Here is a 24,897-nt window from a genome sequence, read left to right as displayed (position 1 = left end):
CACCCAGTGATCCATCCAAAAACAAGGACTGCCGCCTAAATTTCAAATATCAGAGACTGAAATCTTCAGCCTTGCCTAAAGGAACACCTTGATCTTGATTCTTTGTGTTGTTTTCTATAGGGCATTCTCTGTACTCATTTGCTGTGGTTATAAAACAATTAGTAAAACGTTGTTTTTTAAAAAAAATAATCATTTCAATGGGTAGAGAAAAAGTATTTGCCAAAATTCCACATGTATTCATAATAAAAACTCTCAGAAAACTAGAATTGATAAGAATTCTCTCCATCTGATAATGAGTATCTTTATCAAAACTGAACAGATTACATCATACTTAGTGGGGGAAGACTGAGTGCTTTCCCCCTAAAATCAGGAACAAGGTAAGAATGTCTATTCTTACTACTACTTCTATCCAACATTGGCCTAAAAGTCCTAGCCATGCAATAATGCAAGAAAAAGAAAAAGGCATACATGCTGACAAAGAAGAAATAAACCTGTTTATTCACAAATTATATGATTTTAGAAACTCTTCCACTCTCCCCTCAAAACTACAAGAAATAATGAGTTTAGTAATGTTGAAGAATATAAGATCTATGCATAAAAAAATCAATGCATTTACATATACGAGCAAGGAAAAACTTGAAATTGAAATTAATAAAAATACCATTTATAACAGCATATCAAAAACATGAAATATTTGAAAGAATAATTTAAAGTCCTAAATAACTAGAGATATATAAATTAGAATCCTACAGTATGAAGATGTCAAATCTCTCCAGATTGATCTATAAATTTAATGTAATCCCAATCAAAATCTCTGCAGACTTTTTCATAGAAAATGGCAAGATGACTAAAATTTATTTGGAAATCTTTTTCTTAAAAAAAAAAAGCTGGAAGACTCAAACTTAAGAATTACTACTTATTTTCAACACTTGATATAAAGCTACTCTAATCAAGACAGTGTTCTATTTGCTTAAAGAGAGATATATAGATCAATGAAACAGAATAGAAAGTCCAGAAATGGGTTTATATATATATATGGTAAATTGATTTGTGCCAAGTGTTACAGTAACTCAATGGAAAAAGGATTATCTTTTTAAGTGGTAAATGCTATCTATATGCAATTAAAAAAAACTAGAACCTGGACCCTTACCTCACATCATATACAAAACATAAGTTGGAATGAATCAGACCTAAATGTAAAAGCTAAATCTATAAAACTTCTAGAAGATAATATAAAGAAAATCGTAACTTGGGTTAGGGCGACATTTCTCAGATAGGATTCAAAAATCATAACTAAAAAAAATGATAAATTGGATTTCAACATAATTTAAAACTTCTTTCCTTCAAAAACATTATTAAGAAAATGAAAAAACAAGCCACAAACTGGGAGAAGGTATTTGCAAACCATATCTAATAAAGAACTTCTATAGAGAATATATTTTAAAAAGTTCTTACAACTAAATAGTAAGACAATTAAACTAAAAAGTAGACTAAAGATTTGAACAGGCACCACTAAAGAACAGATATGGATGGCAAATCAACACCATTAGTTGTTAGAGAAACGCATTAAAATCTGAGAAACAACTATGGACCTGCTAAAACTTTAAAAGAAGCTAACAGTTCAGTGCTGGTGTGGATGTGGACCAAACAGAACTCTCATATATTGCTAGAATGGATACAAAATGATACAGCCAATGTGGAAAAATAGCTTAGCAGTTTTTTCTTTTAAAGTTATACATAGACTTACCATGTGACCCAACCATCCCCCAACACTGGGTATTTACTCAAAGGACAGATACATTCACACAAAGACTTGTACTCAAATGCTCAGAGCAGCTTTATTTGAAACAGCCCCAAACTGGAAACTACCCAAATGTCCTTCAACTGGTGAATGGATAAATGCTTTGTGATACACCCATACAATGGAATACTATTCAGCAATTAAAAGGAATGAACTACTGATAGGTTCAATAATATGGATGACTCTCAAAAGCATTATGCTAAGTAAGCGTAGCCAGACACAAAAGCTTATGTACTATATGATTCAACTGATAAAATATTCTGGAAAAGGCAAAACTATACAGATTCTGATCACTAGCTATCAGGGAGTGCAGGTAGGCGGAGGGAAAAGAGGCATGAAAGCAATGTTCTATATTTTGATTATGGTGGTGTTTGCATACTTTATATATTTTCCAAAACTATATACTTTAAAAGGGTGAATTTTACTATCTGTAAATTTTGCATCCATTAACCTAACTTTTAAAATTTATAAAATTTTTGATTTATTGATGATAGCCATTCTGACAGGTGTGAGGTTATATCTCATTCTGGTTTTAATTTGCATTTCTCTGATGATCAGTGACCTTGAGCACCTTTTCATATGTCCATTGGCCATCTGTTATTTCCTCTTTGGAGAAATATCTGTTCAGGTCTTCTGCCCATTTTTCCATTGGATTGTTTGTTTTTTTTTTGTTGTTGTTGAGCTGTATGAGTTCTCGCACCTGTCAGAATGGCTATCATCAATAAAGCAAAGAACGACAAGTGTTGGCGAGGATGTGGAGGAAAGGGAATTCTCATACACTGTTGGTGGGATTGCAAATCGGTACAGCCACTATGGAAAACAATCTGGAGGTTTCTCAAAAAATGTAAAATGGATCTACCTTTTGACCCAGCAATTGTACGTCTGGGTATTTATCCAAAGAAAACTAAAACAATAATTTGTAAAGATCGATGCATCCCTATGTTCACAGCAGCTCTATTCACAATAGCCAAGATATGGAAGCAGCGTAAATGCTCATCAACTGACAATTGGATAAAGCAGTTATGGTTCATATATATGTTGGAATATTACTCAGCCATTAAAAAAATGAAATCTTACCATTTGCAACAACATGAATGGACCTAGAGGTTATGCTGAGTAAGTCAGAGAAAGATAAATACCATATGATTTCACTTATATGCAGAATCTAAGAAACAAAAAGAACAAACTAATCAAAAACGGACTCACAAATGTATAGGACAATCAGGTGACAGCCGAGGGGAGGGAGGCTGGGGGGGCTGGGAGAAAGGGATGAAGGGCAAAAGAAGTATAAATGAGTAGTTGATAGATGGTCATGGGCGAGGGGGAGCTGCCATAGGGAATGTAGTCAGCAGTAAAGTAATGGCTAGGAGGAGAGCCAGTGGAGAGAAAGAGCAATTAGGGGGATCATTTTATAAAGTATATAAATGTCTAACCAATGTACTGCATACTAATAATAATATAAAATTTAAAAAAATAATAAAATAAAATTTTATAAAATTTTAATAATGAACAAAGAAAAATATAATTGCATGACAGTACGGTTAAGCTTTTTCATATTTACTTTGTTTTGAGGCTTACACAGAAAATGCCAATAAATATTAATAAAACTTTACCTAATAAAAACATAAATTAATCAAATCTACAGAATTACTATTACTACTTACTACCTATGAAAGCTTCAGCTTCAGAGCTCTGCTTATAATTTATAAAAATGTCTTTTCAAGTCATCATTTTCAACAGTAATATAATGTGGATACTCTATGGCCTTATCTGACATTCAAAAAAGATAACTTCCTTTTATACTCATTTAAAGATGATAAAAATTTCATGTCCAATAAACTGTTTTAATTTAAAATCATCAGAGGCACCTGTGAAATACTAGAAACAGCACTGATAACAAAATCAAACAGCTGTTTCAAAACAAGTTGGTGGCATACTCAGCTCTGAAAACTCTTTAAATCTCATCAGTTTCTTTATTTTATTAAATGGGAATAAACAATATCCATTCATAAAAGTTTTTTGAGGATTAAATGAGAAGGCAAATATAAAACCCCTTGAACAACATGGGTTTGAACTGTGTAGGTTCGATTATAGTGGATTTTTTTTTTCAATAAACACTGTAAATGTATTTTCTCTTCCTTATGATTATCTTAACATTTTCTTCTCTTGTTGACTTCATTGTAAGAATATAGTATATAATACCCATAACATACAAAATATGTGTTAATCAACTGTTTGTTATTGGTGAGGCTTCTGGCCAACAGTAGGCTATCAGTAGTTACGTTTTGAGAGAGTCAAAAGTTATACACAGATTTCTCACTGCAGGGAGTGGGGGTGGGGTCTGGATCCCCAGCCCCTACGTTGTTCAAGGGTCAACTGTACAACTTCTCATTCTCCAAGTCTCTGAAGAGGCCAGGTTTCACATGGAAACAACAGACATTATAGCTGGAGAAGGTTCACTAATGAGCTGATCGTTTCTAAAATGATTCCCAAGAAAACATTTTCCCTTCCCACACTCATACTCCAAATATGATTTCACAATAATACCTACCTCTGTACTCCAGCTTTAGTTAGTTTACTCTCACTGATTTTATAGTATTTTAAACATACACAGCAAATAAAATGTAAATAACTTGCTAAATATAAGTGTTAGTCCTAAGGAAGATGCAGGATTTCATTAAGTTAATGAAATCAGAACAAAGACAATGACAAGTAGTAAGAAAAAAATAACTGACAAGATAAGTGTTTGAAAGGAGAATAATCAGAATTCTTTTTAAATGAGAACACCTGTGAAAATTAATGAAGTCTAAATTCTTTTTGTAAATTTATTTCTTTATGATTGTGTTGAAAAAACAAGTAAGTGGGAAGGCTGTGATATTATGTCATCATACAATTTTCTTGAGAAAATTACAATGATCCCTTGCCCTCCAAAATAACATGGGATTCTTTCCTCATTCTCTTCAAGAATTAGTGAACAGTTATAATATAACTTAAATTTTATTACATGAATTATAAAATAAGCTTGTTTTCATAATTTAGTTTTGTTTTTTCAAAATAAAAACTAATTAAACAAATTTTTCAGTAATTATTACTAAAAGCTAATTCTGTTTTTAGAGTTAACTGACTTTAAGTAGTGTTCTTTTTTTTTAACTTTATTAGTTTCAGGTATACAGTACACTGGTTAGACATAGTTTATAAAACAATCCCTCTGATTACTCTATCACTCATTGGCTCCACACACAGCCATTACAATTAAGTGAGCTTTCTACTGCAACATTTATCACTAACTAAAGTGAATTTTCTATTTTTTATTCTAGTTACTCAAATATTTATAAGGGGCAGAACAAAGCAATTCTTTTTGTTCCCTATAAAAGCATAGCTGAAGTTAAAAAAAAGTTTCAATGTGTTAGATTCGGCAGAATGTAATTAAAATTTTCTACAAATAATAGAGCAACACAGAAAGACACATTAGAAACCATCTTCCTAATTCCCTAATTTCACAAATAGGGACCGGACAGAAGTTCACCGTGGAAAGTGACTTGCTCACGATCACATAGTTTCTGGCAGCGGCTGAGTCAGGATTTCAAGGAAGAGCTTCCAAACACTCTCCTTCTTTAGACCGTTAATCTTTATTTGACTCTAATATACTATGTAGATAAGATATATGTGAATATCAAAAAAATACACGGAATGGAAATTGTACAGATGCACTAAAATGTAAAACACTAGTCAGCAAGCAGTGAAGCACTAAATTGACTTCAAATTTTTATTAGGGTTATCCTTCTGTTAGTGGTTGAAGGTATATTAGCTTAGTGGGCCATACAATAGCTGTTGCACACAACTAATGGACTGCCAAGAGATGATTTAATAAAGAGGCCCAGCTGAACAGCGGTGTGTAAGTAACTCTGACAACCTGAGGCTTTCTTCTAGTCAAACGTTTTCTGTCTGTAAGTGACTTTCTCTAAAAAAAAAATTACCAGAGAAGATACCCCCGGAAGGTTTCACTGTAATAACAGTGGCCCAAACATTCTTCTATAAGTTCAGATTTTCCAAGATCTTAAGACGTGATTAAAGAAAAAAAAAGCTTAAAGGTCTTGTCCCTATTGTTCCCAGACCCTTCTACAGGCACCATTTCTAACATGGCTAAACATCTAGTTAAACAACACATTTGGCAAGTACAACGCGTGTTTCTTTGGGTTGAAGTAAAATAAACAGAGCAATTTTTTTAAATGTTGCCCTCTGGATTTTACTCTAAATATAAGCAACAGAAATTGGGGGTAGGGGAGATGAAATTAAAATGTTTATTAAATACACATTTTTATAAAATATTACATGGGTTCCTCATCTTTACAACATGGACCAACCTGCATTGAGAAAACAAAAGTAATGTAGGGGGAGGACTATCAAATGAGCAAAGATTCTTAAAAATCATAATAATGCACATGATTGAGAATTCCAGGAAAAGTGTTTTCACATCCATTCTAACCTTGCTGGAAGTGTTGCAGTAAGCAGTACAACCTTAAAAATGTTCATACATATCCCCTGACCCGGCAATTCCACTTTTAAAATTCTATCTAAGAAAATAATACATTTCCAAGAAAAGATTTGGCTAAAAGGATTTTTATCATAGCATTATTTTTTAATAGCAAAACTTACTAGGGGCTGAAATAAATCACTGCATATCCACACATGAGAATAGTGAGCATTTAAAAAGGATGTTGTAGAACATTACAGAGACATGTTCACAATATATTGTTAAGTGCACAACTAGGAATATAAAACAGTATGCAATATATGATCTCAAATTATTAAACATACGTGCAGATAAAAAAGTCCAGAAGATAAACATAAAATATCAATATGGTTATCTGACCAGTGGGATTATGGCATCTTCTTTGTTTTGTTTAACTATATTTTCTATATCATTCACTAAAAATACACATTGCTTTTATAATAAGTTGTTTTGGAATGTTGTATGTCACTAGGAGATGCCACAATACAATGTGCTTGAGGACAGCGAACGAATGGTAAACCTTTCCCTTGATATGCCATTGGCCAAAAATTACGTTTATGTGATAAATGTGAATGTAACCCAAAAGAAAAAAAGTCATTTCATTAAGAATAACAGTAATGTTACATTATGTTATTAAAAAAGAGCCCATGACAGCCATTATCAGAGTAGTCATTTTGGGAAAATTAAACTGCAAATAAATGAAGACATTTATGTGGAATGATTTTAAGTTGCAAGCAAAATGGATGAAGGTTTAAATACTTAAAGCCACAGACAGTATCTTAGGTAAAAACAATTTTTATTGCTTTTAAAATAGAGTTTATTATTTACTCATTTATAAACGTGTATTCCCTTAACTCCTACTTACAATAGTACAGATAAAATCAAAGAACTCTGTTCTCACAGATAAAGTCACATTCGTGATTCTTTTTTAAGAAGCTCAATTTCTTATGAAACAAAGATAGAGCTTCTCACCTAAATTTTCACATGAAATATTTCTTCTACTAAGAGAATATTACAAAAAACTTTGAAACTTGGTTTTTAAAAAATTATCTGTTCATAGCGTCCAACAGAATATTAGGTAGCCAGTATCACAACTAACAAAACTCTCTCCCTCTCTCTTTCTCTCTCACTCTCTCTCTCTCTCTCCCTCCCTCTCGCTGTGATTTGTGCGCCACATTTATAGTACGACTCATTCAAAACAGGTTTACGAAGTAAATATTTTCTCCTTCTAGACACATGTGAAAATAAATGGCTTAAAAATAGGAATGGTACCTTTGCATTTAAAAGTGTGTTTAGATCATCTTACAACTAATTGATTTAAAACATGTTCCAAGAAAACTTTAGGGAAAAAAATAGTATAGAAAAACACTGCTTAAATGTGAATTGTCTAGGCTCAAAGTGCCTATTACATCTAATTATTCATAAAGCACCCCCTTGGCCTGGATATTGTAAAGGAAGACTGAAGCATCAGATAACAGTTGGATTGAAAGACCTCTGTTGCCACTTCCTTCCCAATCATTCTGGGTAGTTCTTAAAGATCTCAGTTGAACTGAAGTCTTTATTAGTCACCAAGTGAGTGAACATGTACTGAAAGACTCTTTAAGAATATAAATGAGAAAGTTACTCCAACCAGCCCTCCTTCTTTAACCACAATTAGCTTAAATTCATGATCCAAAGTATGAACATGGTTTTAGATTTTTCTAATATGTCCTTTAACTTGCTTCCTCCCCTTGTCTCCTGTATTTCCTTTATCTTTCTAATCTTAAAGTTAAAAGAGGTTTACGTTTTTTTAGAAAAAATACGGATGCTTTTAAAAAATGTATTCCCTTAACTACTCCTTACATCCACTTTCTATTCCCCAACTCACTTAATTAAATTCAGAGTGAATTTAAATTGCAATTAACATCTTTTGAGGGATTACATGTTCTAATCACAGTTATGCAGTGAATATTTGAAACACATACATTTTGTTATATTATCTGAAATGCAAATTAGAATCCAAAAAAGATGTTAAATAAAAATGTGTAATACTGAAGACTTTATTATGGAACCTCAGGGACTAGAAATTAGATCAAAAAGAGTAAAAGCACTGATACAAGTACAAAAACAAATTGCTTCACCTCCAAAACCCTTGGAAATGGCCCCACTTGGCTCCCATTTAACCTAGCTTTAGCACAGTTTAAAAACTGCCTTTCAAGAGGTTTCATTAATCAAACTGAATTTCATTTTTTCCCCCTAGATCAGAAGCTCACAAGGTCTTAAATGAGAGATGATGCATAAGACTCTAGAAGAGCAAGAGACAAAACCTGTTTTTCAGACCCAGGAATTTACAGTGAAATGACCTCAGTTCTTTTACTTTACTCTTCCTTCCAAATAGGATTCCGTAAGCAGAAATAAAAAACTGACATTTATTGAGCACCTACTATATGCCAGACAATCAACGTTACGTTAATTAATCCTCAAAATAACCCTATGAGGTAAGTATTATTCTATTGTATAGATGTGAAAAATAAGGTTCAGAGAAGTTGAGGTTGAAAGAAATACGTGAAATGAATCAGTGGTGAAATCTGGACAGTCATAAACCCACGGTCTTGTTGCAGAAGGACAGGATCTAAATGTGAGACCTTAGGAGGAAAGTCTAGGACAGAGCACCTGTTTTCGGTTGTCCATTTTAACTATGATCCTCTCAAACAGGTCCCAGAAGACACCTTCACTCTGGAGGCAAGCTTGGATAGAATGCCTCAGGAAATTTCATTTGGGGGGCTCTCGAGACTCCTAATATAAAATCTAACTGCTTGCCGAAAGCCAGGTTTACTGCAGCATCTTCTCCATTGGCATCGGCAGTTAGGTCAGGCTTCATCGTGCAGTAAAGATCTGACTTATTTATTTATGCCCAAGATTCTTTTTGGTACTTTTCTCTGTAGGTTTGTTTGTGCACTTACCAGATTGTTAGCTCCAAGGTTGGGTTTATCTTTAAGGACGTTAATGCAAATTCAAGTTCTGCCTTTTACTCTCTTCAACTGTCAGCTTCCTGTTAACTATTCACTATTCACACAACTTTTGCTGCCAAGCTTTACTAGGAGTTAGATTAGCTCTTACTTTTTCCTTTGAGATAAGTATGAGATAATACCAAGGTGCTAGGCTGCCTAGCCAGTCAACTCTGAAAAGTAGAGTTTAAAAAAAAACACTCATTAGTATGGTTTTTCTCTCATTTACCCACGACCCATCCTCCTAGATCTATGTAACATTTTTGTGACTAATGTGATACAACCACCTGCACAACAATAGATATGGCCACAACCCACAGATTGGAGGGAGGCCAATGGGAGAGAAGGGGGCTTTGTTTCAGTATGTAATTTAACCACCTGAAGCAGCCATGAGATATGCAGGCACTAGAGGGCACTAGACTTAGCTTACTTAGGCCTGAATCCAGCTCCACAGCTAGAGGACCTCCAACAAGTTTGATTTAACCATTTCAAGCCTCTGTTTCCTCATCTCAAAAATGGATGTAATATTAGTATTTACTTGTAAGCATTTTACGACAATTAAATGAGACAATTCATGTAAAGTGTTACCATAGTAATTGCTTAATAAATATGAGCTATTATTAACTATATCATCATCAATATTATGTTGCTAAGTGGTGAGAACCATTATTCAATGATTTGCCAAATTAGCAATCCAGAAATAGAGATAAAATTTCTGGTAATTTGGAAAAACAGGAACAAACATTTTAAAGTGGGAAGAAGGAAGGATGGATATTAGAGTGTGAGGCAAGCCTTTTTTTAAATGCAATGCTTATTTCTTACACTATAACTCACTGTGATTTTAGAATCAACCCGTTATGCAGAATTCCTTGTTAAAGTTTAGAGATTTGTGAGACCTAGAAAAACATTCAACAACAAAAAATTTTCTTTATTACTTTTGGGGGGAAAACCTGAAAGAAGTCTTAGGAAGAACGTGGAACAAAGCTCTACGGAGGAGTGAGCCCTAACAATTCTAAATAGCATTGGGGTTTGACATAAGACAACCATTCGGGGTGCTCCTAATGTCACCCGAAAAGCAAAGGCTGAGTGGGAACACAACCAGAGGGACAGCACAGACACTGGAGAAGCTAATGGCTTCTATGCAGGCAGAAACCAACTGCTCTAGCAGAATCTTTGCATCTTTCCTGTGAAGCGTATCTCAATCCAGTCATCATTTCTCCACTTCTGGTCTTTCTCCTGCCTCTGATGAAATAACAATGTGGGTAGCACGCAAAGAAGTGTAAATGGTTGGTGCAGGAAGGAAGGTAGTCAGAAGTTCCCACCCGTGTCGGAGAAGTTGGAATTTAACTCAGCAGCTTCACAAAGCTGCCAAAGGGCTGGTAGATAATGCTTCTTTGAGAACAGAACTAAGCAAAGATAAGAGAAAACAAGGAACACTAGGATCCATGGACTTAAATCTGAGCATTATCATCAAAATCAACCCAACTATTCAGTCAACAAGCATTTGATGAATTCCTACTGTGTATAAGGAACAGGGATTTTTCTTTTTTTAAGGTAGGATGTGACCCCTGTCTTGGAAAATATTTCAGTTTACAAGGGAGTATAGGATGTGTCAAATCCAAAGCTACTTTAAAGAAAACCAAGCAATGGACAAACATTTATTTAAACCAAATCAACTACACAGATTTTCGTCAAGGCAGACTTCCTTTAAAACAGAGTTTATTATTTATGCCGTGGTGGAATTCTTTCTGTGTACAACGGCTGTGTTTGGCGCAGACGTGTAACTACATTCAGACAACAGGCAGCATGTGCAGCCTGCACTGTTAGCTGGTGGGAGGACAAAGACATAAAAAAAGGTATAATCCTTTGACTATTTCTCCACCCATCTCATGGTCTTATTACTTCCATTGAAGTATTTTCTTCAAAGTCCTAACAACTTAACAACTATTGTTAAAACTTAATACATTCTTTAAAATGCCATTTTTAAGGAATGAGCTTTTTCACCTATATGTTAGATGCTGTGATGTAGGTACATATATTATATATAGCTATAGATATGCATACATATGTATATATTCACGTACCCACATGTGTATTCATGTACACATATGCACATATCTACATTCCAAACACATATGCACACACCCCATACATATAACTAACTGTGTAATATGAAGATGGGTTATAAAAAATTTTTGCTATAACCACAGAGAAAGATTGCTTAGATAGAAATGGTTCCTTCTCCCTTTACTCTGTATGAGTAAAGTCAAATGCTCAATTACCTTTCCAGAAAGGAGTCTCTTTTCTAATATAACACAGGTATCTACCTTAAACTTTAACAAAGTTTTCTGAGGAGTATTAAAATAATTATAAAGAATCACGTGGATTCTTTTTCACTAGTTATATGGTAACCATCCTACTAGCTAGCCTGTGGAGCCTATACTAGACCCAGATTTTCTGCATTTGCTGACCTTGAAAATCTCCCTGAAGTTCTCCTTTTAAATCTGCAGAGCATTACTAACGCAGGCTGTGCTGTTGCTACGGGATGTGCATGGACACTAAACACAATGACCAGCATTTCCCAGTCCCTCAATGTGTGCCAGGGGCTGAGCGCCCATCACCTTCGCATACATCATCTCGTGCAATAGGTGCAGTGCTAACTAAGTATAAGCACAACAGATATATTTAAAATAGTTCCTAGTCATATACTGCCATTTTAAGTTACTTTAAATAAATAAATGTATTAGAAACAGCTATACATATGAGAATATTTGGAAACTTTCCCAATTTTAGACATACACTAAAAGTATTTCCAGAAGCTGTCTAGAATACTGAATTATCTATTCAATTTTCTTTTAGAGTTTGAAGTATGGCTTATTATAAAACTATTTGTTTAAGAATATATTTTAGCATTAACTCTTTAGGTAAAATAATGTCTATCTGAATATTTTTGTCCCAAATTCTGGTTGAAACTATAGTCACTCCCATTTGGTGAGGCTGAATGAGAAGGTAAAAGTAGCTAATTGGGGGGGAAAGGAAAAATCTTTGATCCACTGAAAGCATACAGTCCTACATATTAAAATAATAATAAAATAACTTTAAATCATAACTGTTATAAAGATAATTAAGTATCATTATTATGGCAAACATTTATGAGTACTCATTCTATGTGATTTTTATTCATTATCTTCTCGCTTAAAATTCATATTACACCCATTTCACAGGTGAGGTGAATGAGTGGTAAAGTAATTTATCTAAAATTAGATGTCCAGTAATTAGTAAAGCCAGGGATTGTACGGGCCTGTAGACCAAAGCTCACACTCTCCACTATGTTATGGCAACAACATTAAAAACTTCAACTGAAAACAAAATGCTACTGAAATTTGAATGCCCACTCACACCAAACTCAGAAGCCTCCCTCAAACATCCTTCCACCCCATCCGCCCATTCCATCACCTCCAACCCCACCTGCTCACAAAAGACAGGTTTATGCCATTTTCTAAAGCTTCATCAAAAAGAAAGAGAAATAAAAGTGATGTCAACACAAAGAGAAATAAAAGTGATGTCAACCCAAAATAACTTTTCTATAAAATAAAGTGAAATAACTGAGCGACAAACATTAAGAGCAATGAAGGTGCAAAAAAATGCACTACCGTCAGCACTCTACCTGGGTACGAGTGTGTTAGAGAATCTTAGCTGAAAACAAATCAAGCTAAGAGCCTGCTTTGGAAAACATTGCCATGTACTACACACCAGCGTCAGGAAGGAGAGCAAGCACAGAAAGTAATTAAGAAACAAATGATTTTACAGACTACTATGAGAAAAAGAACTTTCTAATAAACTTTCTCTCTATACTTAGGGTGAAATCGTCCTACAGATTTCCTTCCCTCATTTACATATCTGTGCAGGCCTATTCTTTTTTTTTTTTTTTTCTTCCAAGCCCCTTTGCCCTTTCAATCATGAAGCATATTACTCCACTGTCAGTGCAAAGCAGTTCCTAACAACAGGGAACCCAGCTGGGATAGGAAGAGGGCAGCAGGCTCATGCATTAACATAATAATCCAACTGTGTTCCCATAGGCCCTTAGGGCAGACAGCATATTAGGTAGGCCTCCTGTGCAGCCCCTGGTGGAAGCTGCCTGATCACCTGCCTATCAACCTGTGGCAGCCATAGCCAGCTCAATAGCACCAGCTCCTGCCCAGCAGTGGTGCCCAATTACCTCACTACAAAAGACAGAAATCCATTTTTCTATGTCTGTTTAATGTACTCATCGCATTTCCTTATTTACGATCTGAATCTACATTTCAGCATCGTTACCAGGAGACGGACTTATTGCCTTTTAACTTTTGAAAGTCTTGTTGTCTAATGGCCGTATCACTGCAGTAGGCAGGAATCAGCCTGAAAACCAAATTTCAAATACAAAGTCCAGGTTGGTAATGCTAACTGCTTGGTCATCGCCAGTGATCTAAAGGTTCTTTCATCATCCATATGGAGGACCGGAGGCATAGGAACGACCTGAGCGGCAGCCATCACTATTTTCTCAAGGGGACAAAGATGGGGGACAACCCTACACCAATATGTTCTTGAAATGCAGTTTTTTAAAATTCCCATTCGAGCATATTCTAAGGCCCCCACAAAGCACAAGTCTTTGTGAGCACTGATCCCCTCATGTGGAAAAGTGTGTGGGTCACCACGATTGGCTGAAGGAGCAGAGATTCACAAGAGATATGACCAAATTATCGTTTTAAATCTCAGATTATTATTAAAGACACTTCAAAAAAGCTGGCGCATTCATATGCTTTTTACTGTTTGCATGTATAAAATGCATGTTTTATTTTAACACTGCTTGGTTCCTAGAGTCTCTGATTTACTCTATGTGGTATTTTCTTTCCAAACCACAATATCTATCAAATAAGAAAATGCCAAGGGCTATATTCCACTAAAAAGATACTATTTATATGTTATACAAGATCATCTTTAAAACATCATAAATAGATGTTTGAAATTATAATTCACTTCACTGAATTAAACACAGTAGTCTCATTCTCTGATGAAATTTCTCCTTATAAAGGTTACAAAGAAGGTGCATAATTTGACATTTATGGGGGCAAAGTACTTTTAGAAATATTCCAAGTAATTCTATTTAAAAGAGCATGAGGCTACCTCTTTGGCTAGGAAATCATTTTCTACTGATCGAGTATTTCTTTAAAAAAAGAATGAGCTTCTAGAAATGTTGTATTTGGGTGGGTTTTGATTTGTTTTGTTTTGTTTTGTTTTTGATGGCTATTTTAATAAAAAATGAATCCTCCAGTCAAAGAAAAGTGCATTTATCTAACATTTCCATGAATTTTAAATGTTTAGGAACTAATACTATTATTTAAGCCAACCAACCTGATATGCTTTAAGTGCATTCTAATAATTAAGTAAAAATTAAATATCAAGGCCCACATCTGCACTTGGCACTGATTTTCACTATCTAGGTTACCTGTTACTTTAGCATTAATAGTTTGTATATTATATTAATAGATGATGGTGACCAATCAGTAACTTGTCAGTTGTTGGGCTTACTTCCATCCGTACACAGCAGACAGGATTTTATATAAGGTAAATGCCCTCACTATGAACAAATTTGTTTGCTCTTTACCAAACAATCTGGGGAAAATTCAAATAAAAGAGAAAAATAAAAATGAAAAAAACTTTTTTCTTCTTCTATGAGTAAATCCTGAGCTATTTAATGGTCTCTAAACAATATACTGTATTATATGTTGATGGAAGTATAAATATAAAATACTAAACTCAATAATAAATATTAATGCTTATATATGTGTTAAACAGCAAAATTATACACATCCCCTTCTTGATCTTTTGGGGATTCCAAAGGCTCTTTATTCTTCATAAATTCTTCATAAATTTGACAAAATGTAATGAATCTTCTAAGTCATTAAATACAGAAACTTGACTTTTGATTAAAAAACAATAAACAACAGCCATATGTTGACAAGATAAATGGTAGACTTTACCATTCTAATTCCTTCAAGGGGTATGCTTCCACTCTGGAGTAAACAAAAGAAAAGCATTTATATAAAATAGAAATCTAGCTATTCCATTAGTAAGAACTAGATTTTAACTTAAATAGCAACTTACGCAGCTAGAAAAATTCTATCTCTAAAGGATGGTAGAGAAGAAAATAAGGGACAGAACTGTAATATCATTTCTAGCATGAGCAATTCAATTTTGGATGAAGTTAAAATTTTGAAAAAGTGAAACATAAATGAAGAAAAGTGGTGTTTCACATTTAAATGGGAATAAATAGAAATAGAAAATGACGTGACAGAAAGCATACTTGTGCTTAAGTGTGATACACCGATTTTCAAAGCTGCCTCATCCTTTCCCTGCAGCAGTTTCTTAGGCTGTATTTTCCTGTATTTGAAATACACCACATCTTCATTTAGATTCTACCAGAAAATTCCCTTTCCTTCAGAGAATTCCCGAGAAAGGACCGTCTTCTCCCCATGGAAAATGATTTGTTTCTGAAGAACTTTGTGTACCCAGTTCAATTTGGTAGCGTGGATATGGCTTCTGAAATGGTTTGCTGCGAGTATATTTTGACATTTCTGCCAAAGATGAGATTAAGTATGAAATATCGAAATTACACGTTAAAATAGATGCCATTTTACTTTGTTTCTTCCTGAATAGCCCTTCAGCTGTTGAGGCACGTACATTTTTCCCCAGGCAAAATCCTCAGGCAAAAATAACTAAGCTTCATATCTTCAGGAAACCCAGTTTCCCAAACATTATTTTTAGGTATCTGATTATCTATCAGCTGTAGTTTTATTTCATATTTAATCATGTAAATCTGACTTGAAAAAGGAAAAATACTCCACTCTTTCTGTCAACTGCTCATATTGGACACGACCGAGGACAATACCTAATTTTCTATGACTTCTTTTTAAAATGTTGCTCTTTATTTTAGCAATCAATAGAAGTCACAAGGATTCAAGAACTGATCATTTTTATACTCAAAACATAACTTTCCTTCCAGGACTGCCCTCTCCACCAGCATGCTACCCCATATTCGCCACTGGAGAAAGGACCCTCCCATCTGCTCAGATCTAATCCTATCACTTTGCAACCTCAGCCTCTCAGGTGACTAAGAGTCAAAGACCACCATTTTAAACGGTAACATGTTCCAACAAGACTATTACTCCAAACCTCAGGTGAGGATAAATAGAAATTTAAACTAAATAAATTTATCAAACAAGTAAAAAAAATAAATAAATCTTAAGATCTTTCAGACCATCACAGATTTTTTTTTTAAAGTTAAAGATTGCACACTTAACCTCAAACATTTTAAAATATATTTTAAAATTAAGAGAAATTAAAATACATATGGAATTGTCACATTCTAACAAAGCCAACTCGATTTATATTGCAAGCATTTTTATTTAGCATATAATTCTATCACAAAAAGTTTATTAATTACTACCTCAATACTTACTCAAGTACTAAATCATTATGCATTGTTATCAAAAGAATTTTAAAAAGATCTTAATTGCCTGCTGTTACAACTTAGCCCTTAATTCAAATCCAAATCTGTTCTGGAAAGCTATAGAAAGAATGCTGAAACAGAATTAAGAACTAAAAGATGAAAAAAAAAAAAGAAAGAGAAACACAACATGACAGGGTAGAGGAAGAGATAAAATAAAAAGAAATCTATGCCTAAGAAAGACAGAGTGAATGAATAAAATGCAGGAACTAGAAAACCAACACTCTTCACCTCCTTAAATTTGATAATACCTATTTTTTAAAAAAGTATAATTAAACACCTCCCTGTGTATTGTGGGAGAGATGTCCCACAAAGATTGAGACACGCAGTAAATCGGAGGTGGGAAGAAGGGAGAGGAGAGGGGAAGGGTCGCTGGGAGAGAGAGCCAATAGCCAATGAAGCAACCCAGTATGAACACATTAACAGGTTAGTGGCCAGCAACACTGGAAACTTCTGTAAGATAAAAAGAAGAGTTACCTTTTGGTCTTCTCCTTAGCAAATCTCTATTTTAATTGCACGCGTATGTGTGTGTGTATGTGTGTGTGCGTGTGTGTGTGTGTGTGCATGAGTGTGTGTGTCTTGGGGTCAAGGGAGAAAGAGGAGGCACAGAGGAGTTTGGTGCAAGGGGGAACAAGGTCAGCCCCCTGAACCATGACAGAGCAGAACGCTTCTTCTACCCTTGGACCTTAGTCCTGGAACCAGGACCCTCATTCCTTCAGATCAAGTCTTGCTGTATAGTCAACTCCAAAAAATTAACAATAATATTGTGGCACTGGCAGGCAATTTTTTTACTTTAAATACAACTTGTTTAAAGTAAGCCATTAACTGGGACTTACAAATATTTATGGCATAGTGGTCATAACTTACTCAACTTGCATTTCAAGGTAAGAAACAGATAAGCAGACTCTGGTGACAGCAAATGGTATTGTTCACGATGGGGTGGCCAGTAATAGAAACACAGGTATAAAGAGTGAAAACACAGATCACCCTTTGTCATCACCCTTTGTCACTGAAGTAACAACAAATAATGCTCTGGAAAAAAAAAAAAACACAACACATTTGCCTCTCCAGTCTTTGTGCAAGAAGTGAATCTGATTCTTGCTTCAGTTCTGAAATCTAGAAACAAAGCGATAAATCAATTAATCCTTATAAACTGCTCCAAGGAGCTTCATTTTCCTCATGGAGTTAAAAGAAGCCTTGACCGCTACACAAAGAATATGAAATCTCTGCACTCTCTTGCTAACACAAATCTCCAGTAGGTTTAAAGACATTTTTACAGCTTTTATGCCAAGTTTATATTCCCAGATGTTAAAGAATGTGTCGTAGCTCTTAAAAGCACCAAACAAAGCTGGCCGATCATGCTCTTGATAACAATAGTTTATGATTATATCTCAAAGAATGCAGGAATGAGGCTTGTACACAGTGTTGTTGTTACATGACAACGTTGAACAGAAACGAAAACAAGTGGCAAGGCCAAACCAGAATCTTTTGTTCTCTCCTTTGATACTCCTATCTAGAGCCTAAGACATCAAAAGTTATAATCAGATTTTTACCCATCCCTTGGAATAAATGCAGCTAAACGCTTTTAGAGGCTTTGGATTAAGACTAACTCAAAGTAGCACATGTATTCATATTTTCCAAATTTTTATATGTGTAAACAATGTAAAACTGGACCTATAAAGCAAACAGGTAAAGGACAGCAAGAATTTTTAATTAGCATTTCATTATAATACCAATGTGAAAAGAAAGAAGCCAACTATTAATAAGGTACAGATTTCCCACAACTGGGATTTATTCTGAATTCATTTTAAGACCAGAAACCTGTAATCTAAAAATCTCCACTCTACAACAGTTAAAAGTTGAATTAATACTACTTGAAAAGTAGGGATTGAGGTTTTAAGAACAGCTCTGCATACATATACATCATGTAGTTTCTGACTATTAATTTATAATTTTAACTTAGGGCCTAATGCCCATTTATTTCATGATAATGGATTACACACTGGATAGCACATCTATTTGGGATACGAAAAACAGCCTAGAGATTTCAGTCAGGCACATGAGTTCCTTTTCACTTTTCTTTTGTGGTATGTGCATGTCTCAAAACCACAGAAAAGAAAACATATCAAAAAGAAATATACTCGCTAAAATTTAAGGTTACTCCAACAAAAGGGTTAATTAGAGAAACAAATTCTCTCCGACTTTAATAATGGGAATGACACATACTATGTGCCCATAAGTAATTCTCAGGTATCTTTGATCTTCAGCCCCACGCGGTTTCTGTTGCCTACCGTCGCCTAGCCTCTGGGACTCTTTCAGAACTAGACATCTGGCTACTTTGTTGTTTTAGACTAATCTCCTCCCAGGAGAGCTCAAGAAATGACACCAGGAAAGGAGGGTCCTGGCAAGGGAAAAAACATTACAGTATGAGCAGATTTCTTTTCCAGTGGACGAGAGTATCAAAATTGTCTTCAAATTTCTATAGGGGTCTTAGGAGCTCTTCTGCTCTGTGGTTTTATTCTGGCATCATTTAAATGGAATGTATACATTAAATCTTTAAGGCCATCGATCATCTTTAAGAACTCACTGAATGTTGATCATAGAATATAACAATGTGTAGGAGAAAGTTGTAGGGAAAAATACAAATCAGATTAATTCTTCACCCATCTGTTAGGGTTGGGTGATGGCTGATAAAACAAAGATTTTAATTGTCAGCTGAAAGGTTACACTAAAATTGTGGTACAATGTCTCAGATTTGCAAATACAGTTGCATGCCTCTCATTACGCCCGCTCCCTATCCTGCTTCTTCTTTTAACTGAGACTTTTTGAAAGAATCTCAGCTAATAATTTACCAGAAAAGTTTTACTAACGCGTACTTCTATAACGTGCCTCTGAGGAAACAAAGTAAGTGGGAGCAAGAAGTCGCATAAAGCTTTAAAATGAACAGGTTCAGGAAAAAAATGTTATTTTTGAAGCGACAAAGATCACCGATATTTTTCCCAAAGTAACAAATTATCATCAACTTCTTAATATCTTTTTAGGGGTTATTGTTCAATCTCCAAAATCTAGACATTCTGAGAAAGAAAAAAATAATTTACCATTTGTTACACAAATAAAATATAAGCCAAGTGGGATAACTGCCTAATCTGTGAACTTTAACATTATATCCTAAAGTCACACTTTATCTTCTTCCAATACATCAGATAATATATTAAATCAAATGTTACACTAGAATATAACACTCATGTTCTTATACAGAGTGATAGAAAATTCAGCAGATTGCTAAAATACCTAATTCATTTGTCTCATACCTACTGTTAAAAGAAAGTCCTTGTTTTACATTTCAATTATCTTTATAATGTTAAAAACACATAACTATATTGTGACTTCTACCTTATACTGTACTTCATAAGTTAATGATTCCAATAACTTATTTTATCATAACACTGTTAACATCCATTATAATTTCCACTACAGATGGAAATTGTCAGAAGATAAATGTAAGAAAGACAATCTTAGGCAATAATAATTCACTTATAATTAAGTAATTTCTCAAGTAAAGCAAAAGAATTATGTTACAGTGAAATAAGCCAGTCACAAAAAGACGAATATCATATGATTCTACTTATATGAGGTTTCTAGAGCAGTCAAATTCATCGAGACAGAAAATGAGAAAATTGGTCCCCAGGGGCTGAGGGGAGGGAAGAATGGGGAATTACTGTTTAATGGGTATGGAGTTTTACTTTGAAAAGATGAAAAAGTTCTGGTGATGATTACACAACAATGTGATATATTTAATGCCACTGAATTGTACACTACAAAATAGTTTAAATGGTAAATTTTATGTTATATATATTTACTATTTTTTAAAAAATTATATTAGAAACAATATTATGAAAACTCAAAGATAATGAAATTCAGAGATTTTTTAAAATGTCCCTCCTTGACTAAAGATGCATAAAGTTTATGAAAAAAGTATCACCAACCACACTTAAATTTATATTCCTATCATCATCATTCAAGAAATGAAAAAAAAAGTGCACTAAATCAATCCCAGAACACATTAGCAAAATGGATTCCAGAAAGAATGTTTCCAAAAATCCCCCTAGATGTCTAGAGCTTTGTACTTAATTAGGAATACTGCTGCAGAGTAACAAAACTACTCACTATTAATCTGCATTTCCAAAAGAATCAAAAGAGGTAGAAAATTAAAAACAACCAGTTAGATGTTTTAGACTACTACACACTATTAAGTTATAAATGAACCCAGGAATTAATTCATCTCTTCAGGCATCTTCTAAATATCATATTATTTTGAATTATATTCAGTGTAGTTCCACTGTTAAGTATATTTTATTATATTCTATTATTTGAGAATTATACTCATATATTTTATATTAATTGTGATTAAATTTGGCTGCACACAAAAGAAAATATGCCAAATTATAACAGCTTATGCAAGAGAGGTATTCACTTCTCTTTTACATGAAGAAGCCCACAGGTAGACAACCCAGGGCTGGCAAGGCTGCTCCAGAGTCAAAAGGACCCAGAGGCCTATTCTTGCTGTTCCACTCTCATTAGCAGGCTGTCTCATGGCCTAAGATTGCTCCTCGAGCTCTAGCCATCAAATAACATTCCAGTAAGCAGAGAGAGGAAGGAGAGATGATGGCTGTGCCACCCACTTCTAAGGAGATGTCTTGGATGTAATTAATATACAATACTTTCATTTATTTTGCTGTCCAGAATATGGCCACTAGAACACCAGGAAGTCCAGTAAACGCAATGGTTAGCTTGGTCACTGTGTGCCTAGCTGAAAGTTGGGGATCTGTTTCAAAGATGAAGGGGGAATGGATATTAGAAAGCAACCAGAGGTGTCTGACACATATATTAACCAGGATATATTTAAATGCAATTACTATTGCAAGTAAATAAATGAGTTTTTAAGAAGGGAAAACAAAGTCATTACTATTAGTAGTATCTAATTCATATAATTCAGATAAAAGAGTGAGAGTTATCAATACATCACTATGAAAAAAGAAGGAAATTTAAAATTGGGTCAATTTGGAAAAATAATACCCAATTAAAGAGACATACACAGGGAATCAATTCATTTCCTTGAAACACAGTGAATTTCTATTATTTCCTTAAGTATGAAATGATCACTTACTAAATAATCAGGCAGACCCTCCCAACAAGTTAATATTCTATGTTGGCTTAGATGAAAAAGTTCTGGTGATGATTACACAACAATGTGATATATTTGAGGTTTGGACTGAAGTCAATAATTTTCTACGACCCCACCCCCACCCCTTGCTGCGGGGGGTAAAAAAAAAAAAAACCTGTAGGAAAAAAGAAGCAAAGAAGTGAACCAAACCAATTCTCTGTAAGGCCTGTCACCCAGACCAGACTCATGCAGAAAGACATTTAAGGAGATTATATGATTTGATTCTGAGAGTTACGGTTACAGCCCCGGTTCCTCTCAGCTGGCCATCATCACCTTGACTCCTGCAATTTCCAACATTCACATAAAGCTGCAGAGATTCATTTTGAAGAGACTTTGGAAGCAGCACTTTAAAGAGTAGGTAACCACCTAAAAGTCCCAAAGGCGTATGACAGCAGCAGCATGGGCCCGCGGTCAGAGCAAGAGAGGATAACACATTCAGGAGAAGCTTCCTAACACCTTGGCGCTGAGGGCAGAATGCCTCAGAGCTGGCTCGAGGGTAAGCCTCTGTCCCAGAGACCTCCAGAGACAATTACTGTCGGAGCAGACTGACCACACTGACTTCTCTGGAAGAGGACACAGTGCCAGGAACACACACACTTTTGTCATTGTAAGGCCAGGTGCAGGATTTGGAAACCTAAGAGGATGGCCCACTGTGGGCTGAGAAAAGCTATGCCCAGAGGAAAAGACTACACAATGACGAGATGATGGTGAGGACACTGACAACAACGAGGTCCAGAGGATCGTGCAGGGACCTACTAAAGAGTCTAGCTTGGTTAAGACCTGGTTCATGGAAGAACTAAAATTCATCAGAAGAGCGAGGGAGGGATGATGATGGAGGAAAAAGAAGAGAAGGACAAGAAAGAGAAAAAGAGACGCTCCAAAAATAAAGGCATCAATTTTAAAAATACAAAGATAAAAAATAAAGCTTTAAAAAATCGAGTATTCTCTCTTCCCAGCCTTATGAGGCGAAGGAAATGTGTGAAGCAACTTAGGCAAGGAAGAGAGAAAATGTTTTTTCAGGTATCATGAGGAAACTGTGGTGTTCTAAACCAAGGTGGAAAAGATCACATTTAACTCCTAACCCCAAAAGTAGTAACACAATATTCAGCAAGACAATTCAATATTTAACTAGAAACTGTAGGTCATTCAAACAAGCTGTCTAGAGAACAATGATTAATTTATCAACAATTACCTATATTCAACAAACCTTCCAACCACAAATTTTTTAAAAGCCAGTTGTCTAATAGCAATAACATAATTGTATAATGTTGTATAATTTGCGAAGCATGTTCACATACATTAATTGAATCATAACAGTAAACAACATATATCTATTGCCAGGAACTATTTTATATAACTTAATCAATGGTGTGTATATATAGATAGATAGATAGATAGATAGATAGATAGATAGATAGATAGATAGATATGGAGGAAAGTTGATATATACTAATAGGGTTTCTAACATTGAAGTTAATTTTTTCTCTTTAAGCAAGTGACATTTAAAGAGAAAGCATGGTGTCTCACAGCTTCAGATACCAAAATAACATCTGCCTGAAAGGGATGTATTTGCTGCTGTGTTCCTGGGTGGGACTGGCTTCTTGGTGGTAGAGTTTGGATCTATGGTACCAAAACAAATTCAAGACAAAAGGTCCCTCATTTTTGAGGTGTAGTAGGAAACCTCAACTTTGCTTTCACTTTCTCATCCTGAAGGGAATGAAAGTTGCTCAGATGGATATGGAGAATGTCCAGTGGCTAGGGCAATGTTGATCTTTTCTTTTAATGCTACAACTGCCGTGATATATGACGCACAGGCTTGGCATACCTGAGCCCTTGACCCGCCCACACAACCTAAGCGTTTGGTCATTCCATTCATATTTTACATCTACGGGGCACAGCAAAGTTATAATTCTGTCACCAACTCAATGTAAGGAAGCAACATTTACAGCCAAATTGTCAGCCACAATGTATGGCTTCCTCGACCAGCCTGCACTCCTTGCTCCCACATGCAGGTAAGTATGTTGCATTGACCAGGCCACTGGGACAGGGTTTGAGAGCAGCACCCCTTCCATCAGACCCATTCTCTTGGATATTCCAACCAGTTTGTTATCTTAACCCCACTGGGGAGGCCTCTCAAAAAAATGCCCTAACCACTGGGAAAGAACCTGAAAGCCTATCACTTCCAAGAACCAACAACTACAAAAATCAGGAATATAAAATACCAGTCCTATCTACTTCACATCATCGTTGGGACGTTAAAAAGAGAAAATACAGGTAAAAGCGTTTCATGAGCTACGTAAATTAATTTAAGATGTATTTATCACAATAGATGACCTAAAGAAGTAGTTTCATATACATTTTAATTCTATATATACTGAAACTTCCAAAGAGAAATCATTATTTATTTTAAATAAGGAAAAGAAAGTTTACCTCATTATTCATTCAAAAGAATCAAGTATCTACTAATGTCTTCTAATGTCAAAATAATTTTTCCTACATGAGATATTTACTTGGTTAGAGAGTTTAAGATCATCCATAATTAAAGTAAAAAGAAAACAGACTAAAGGTCCCATTTAGCTACTAAAATGTCTGTGTATGTTTTTCATCACTTATTAGGTTTGAAAATGTAAGATCAAATTTATAGAAGTCCTTTGTTTCCTTCCAGGCCAAATCAACCATATAAAAGTCTTTTATTTCCTTCCAGGCATTATGTCAGCCATTTTGTAGGTTGCCACCATGTAAATGGCTGTGGCTGCTGATGCTTAGACAAAGCAGAAGAGGTGTGAATAATTGAGAGAAGTAAAAATATTACTAGAGACAGCAAAG

General features: G+C 34.8%; 1 protein-coding gene across 8 annotated transcripts in view; it reads right to left on the bottom strand.

Annotated features, from left to right (window-relative positions):
- The window catches only part of SLC10A7 (solute carrier family 10 member 7), a 212,761-nt gene that overhangs the window by 157,911 nt on the left and 29,953 nt on the right, over nucleotides 1–24,897 (bottom strand). Inside the window, exon 5 of one of the 8 annotated variants that reach the window (XM_023530228.1) lies at nucleotides 17,829–17,879. The exons of the other annotated variants lie outside the window; for them this stretch is intronic. Within the exon in view, the coding sequence (XP_023385996.1) occupies nucleotides 17,844–17,879 (36 nt within the window). The 3' untranslated portion in view covers nucleotides 17,829–17,843. Of the gene's footprint in view, nucleotides 1–17,828; nucleotides 17,880–24,897 lie in introns of those variants that run through there. 8 annotated transcript variants of the gene reach the window in all.

The sequence above is a fragment of the Pteropus vampyrus genome, unplaced genomic scaffold (genome assembly GCF_000151845.1).
Source record: "Pteropus vampyrus isolate Shadow unplaced genomic scaffold, Pvam_2.0 Scaffold47, whole genome shotgun sequence".
Taxonomy (NCBI): domain Eukaryota; kingdom Metazoa; phylum Chordata; class Mammalia; order Chiroptera; family Pteropodidae; genus Pteropus; species Pteropus vampyrus.
The sequence above is the reverse complement of the archived record's forward strand: the minus strand, read 5'-3'. Positions and strand labels throughout refer to the sequence as shown.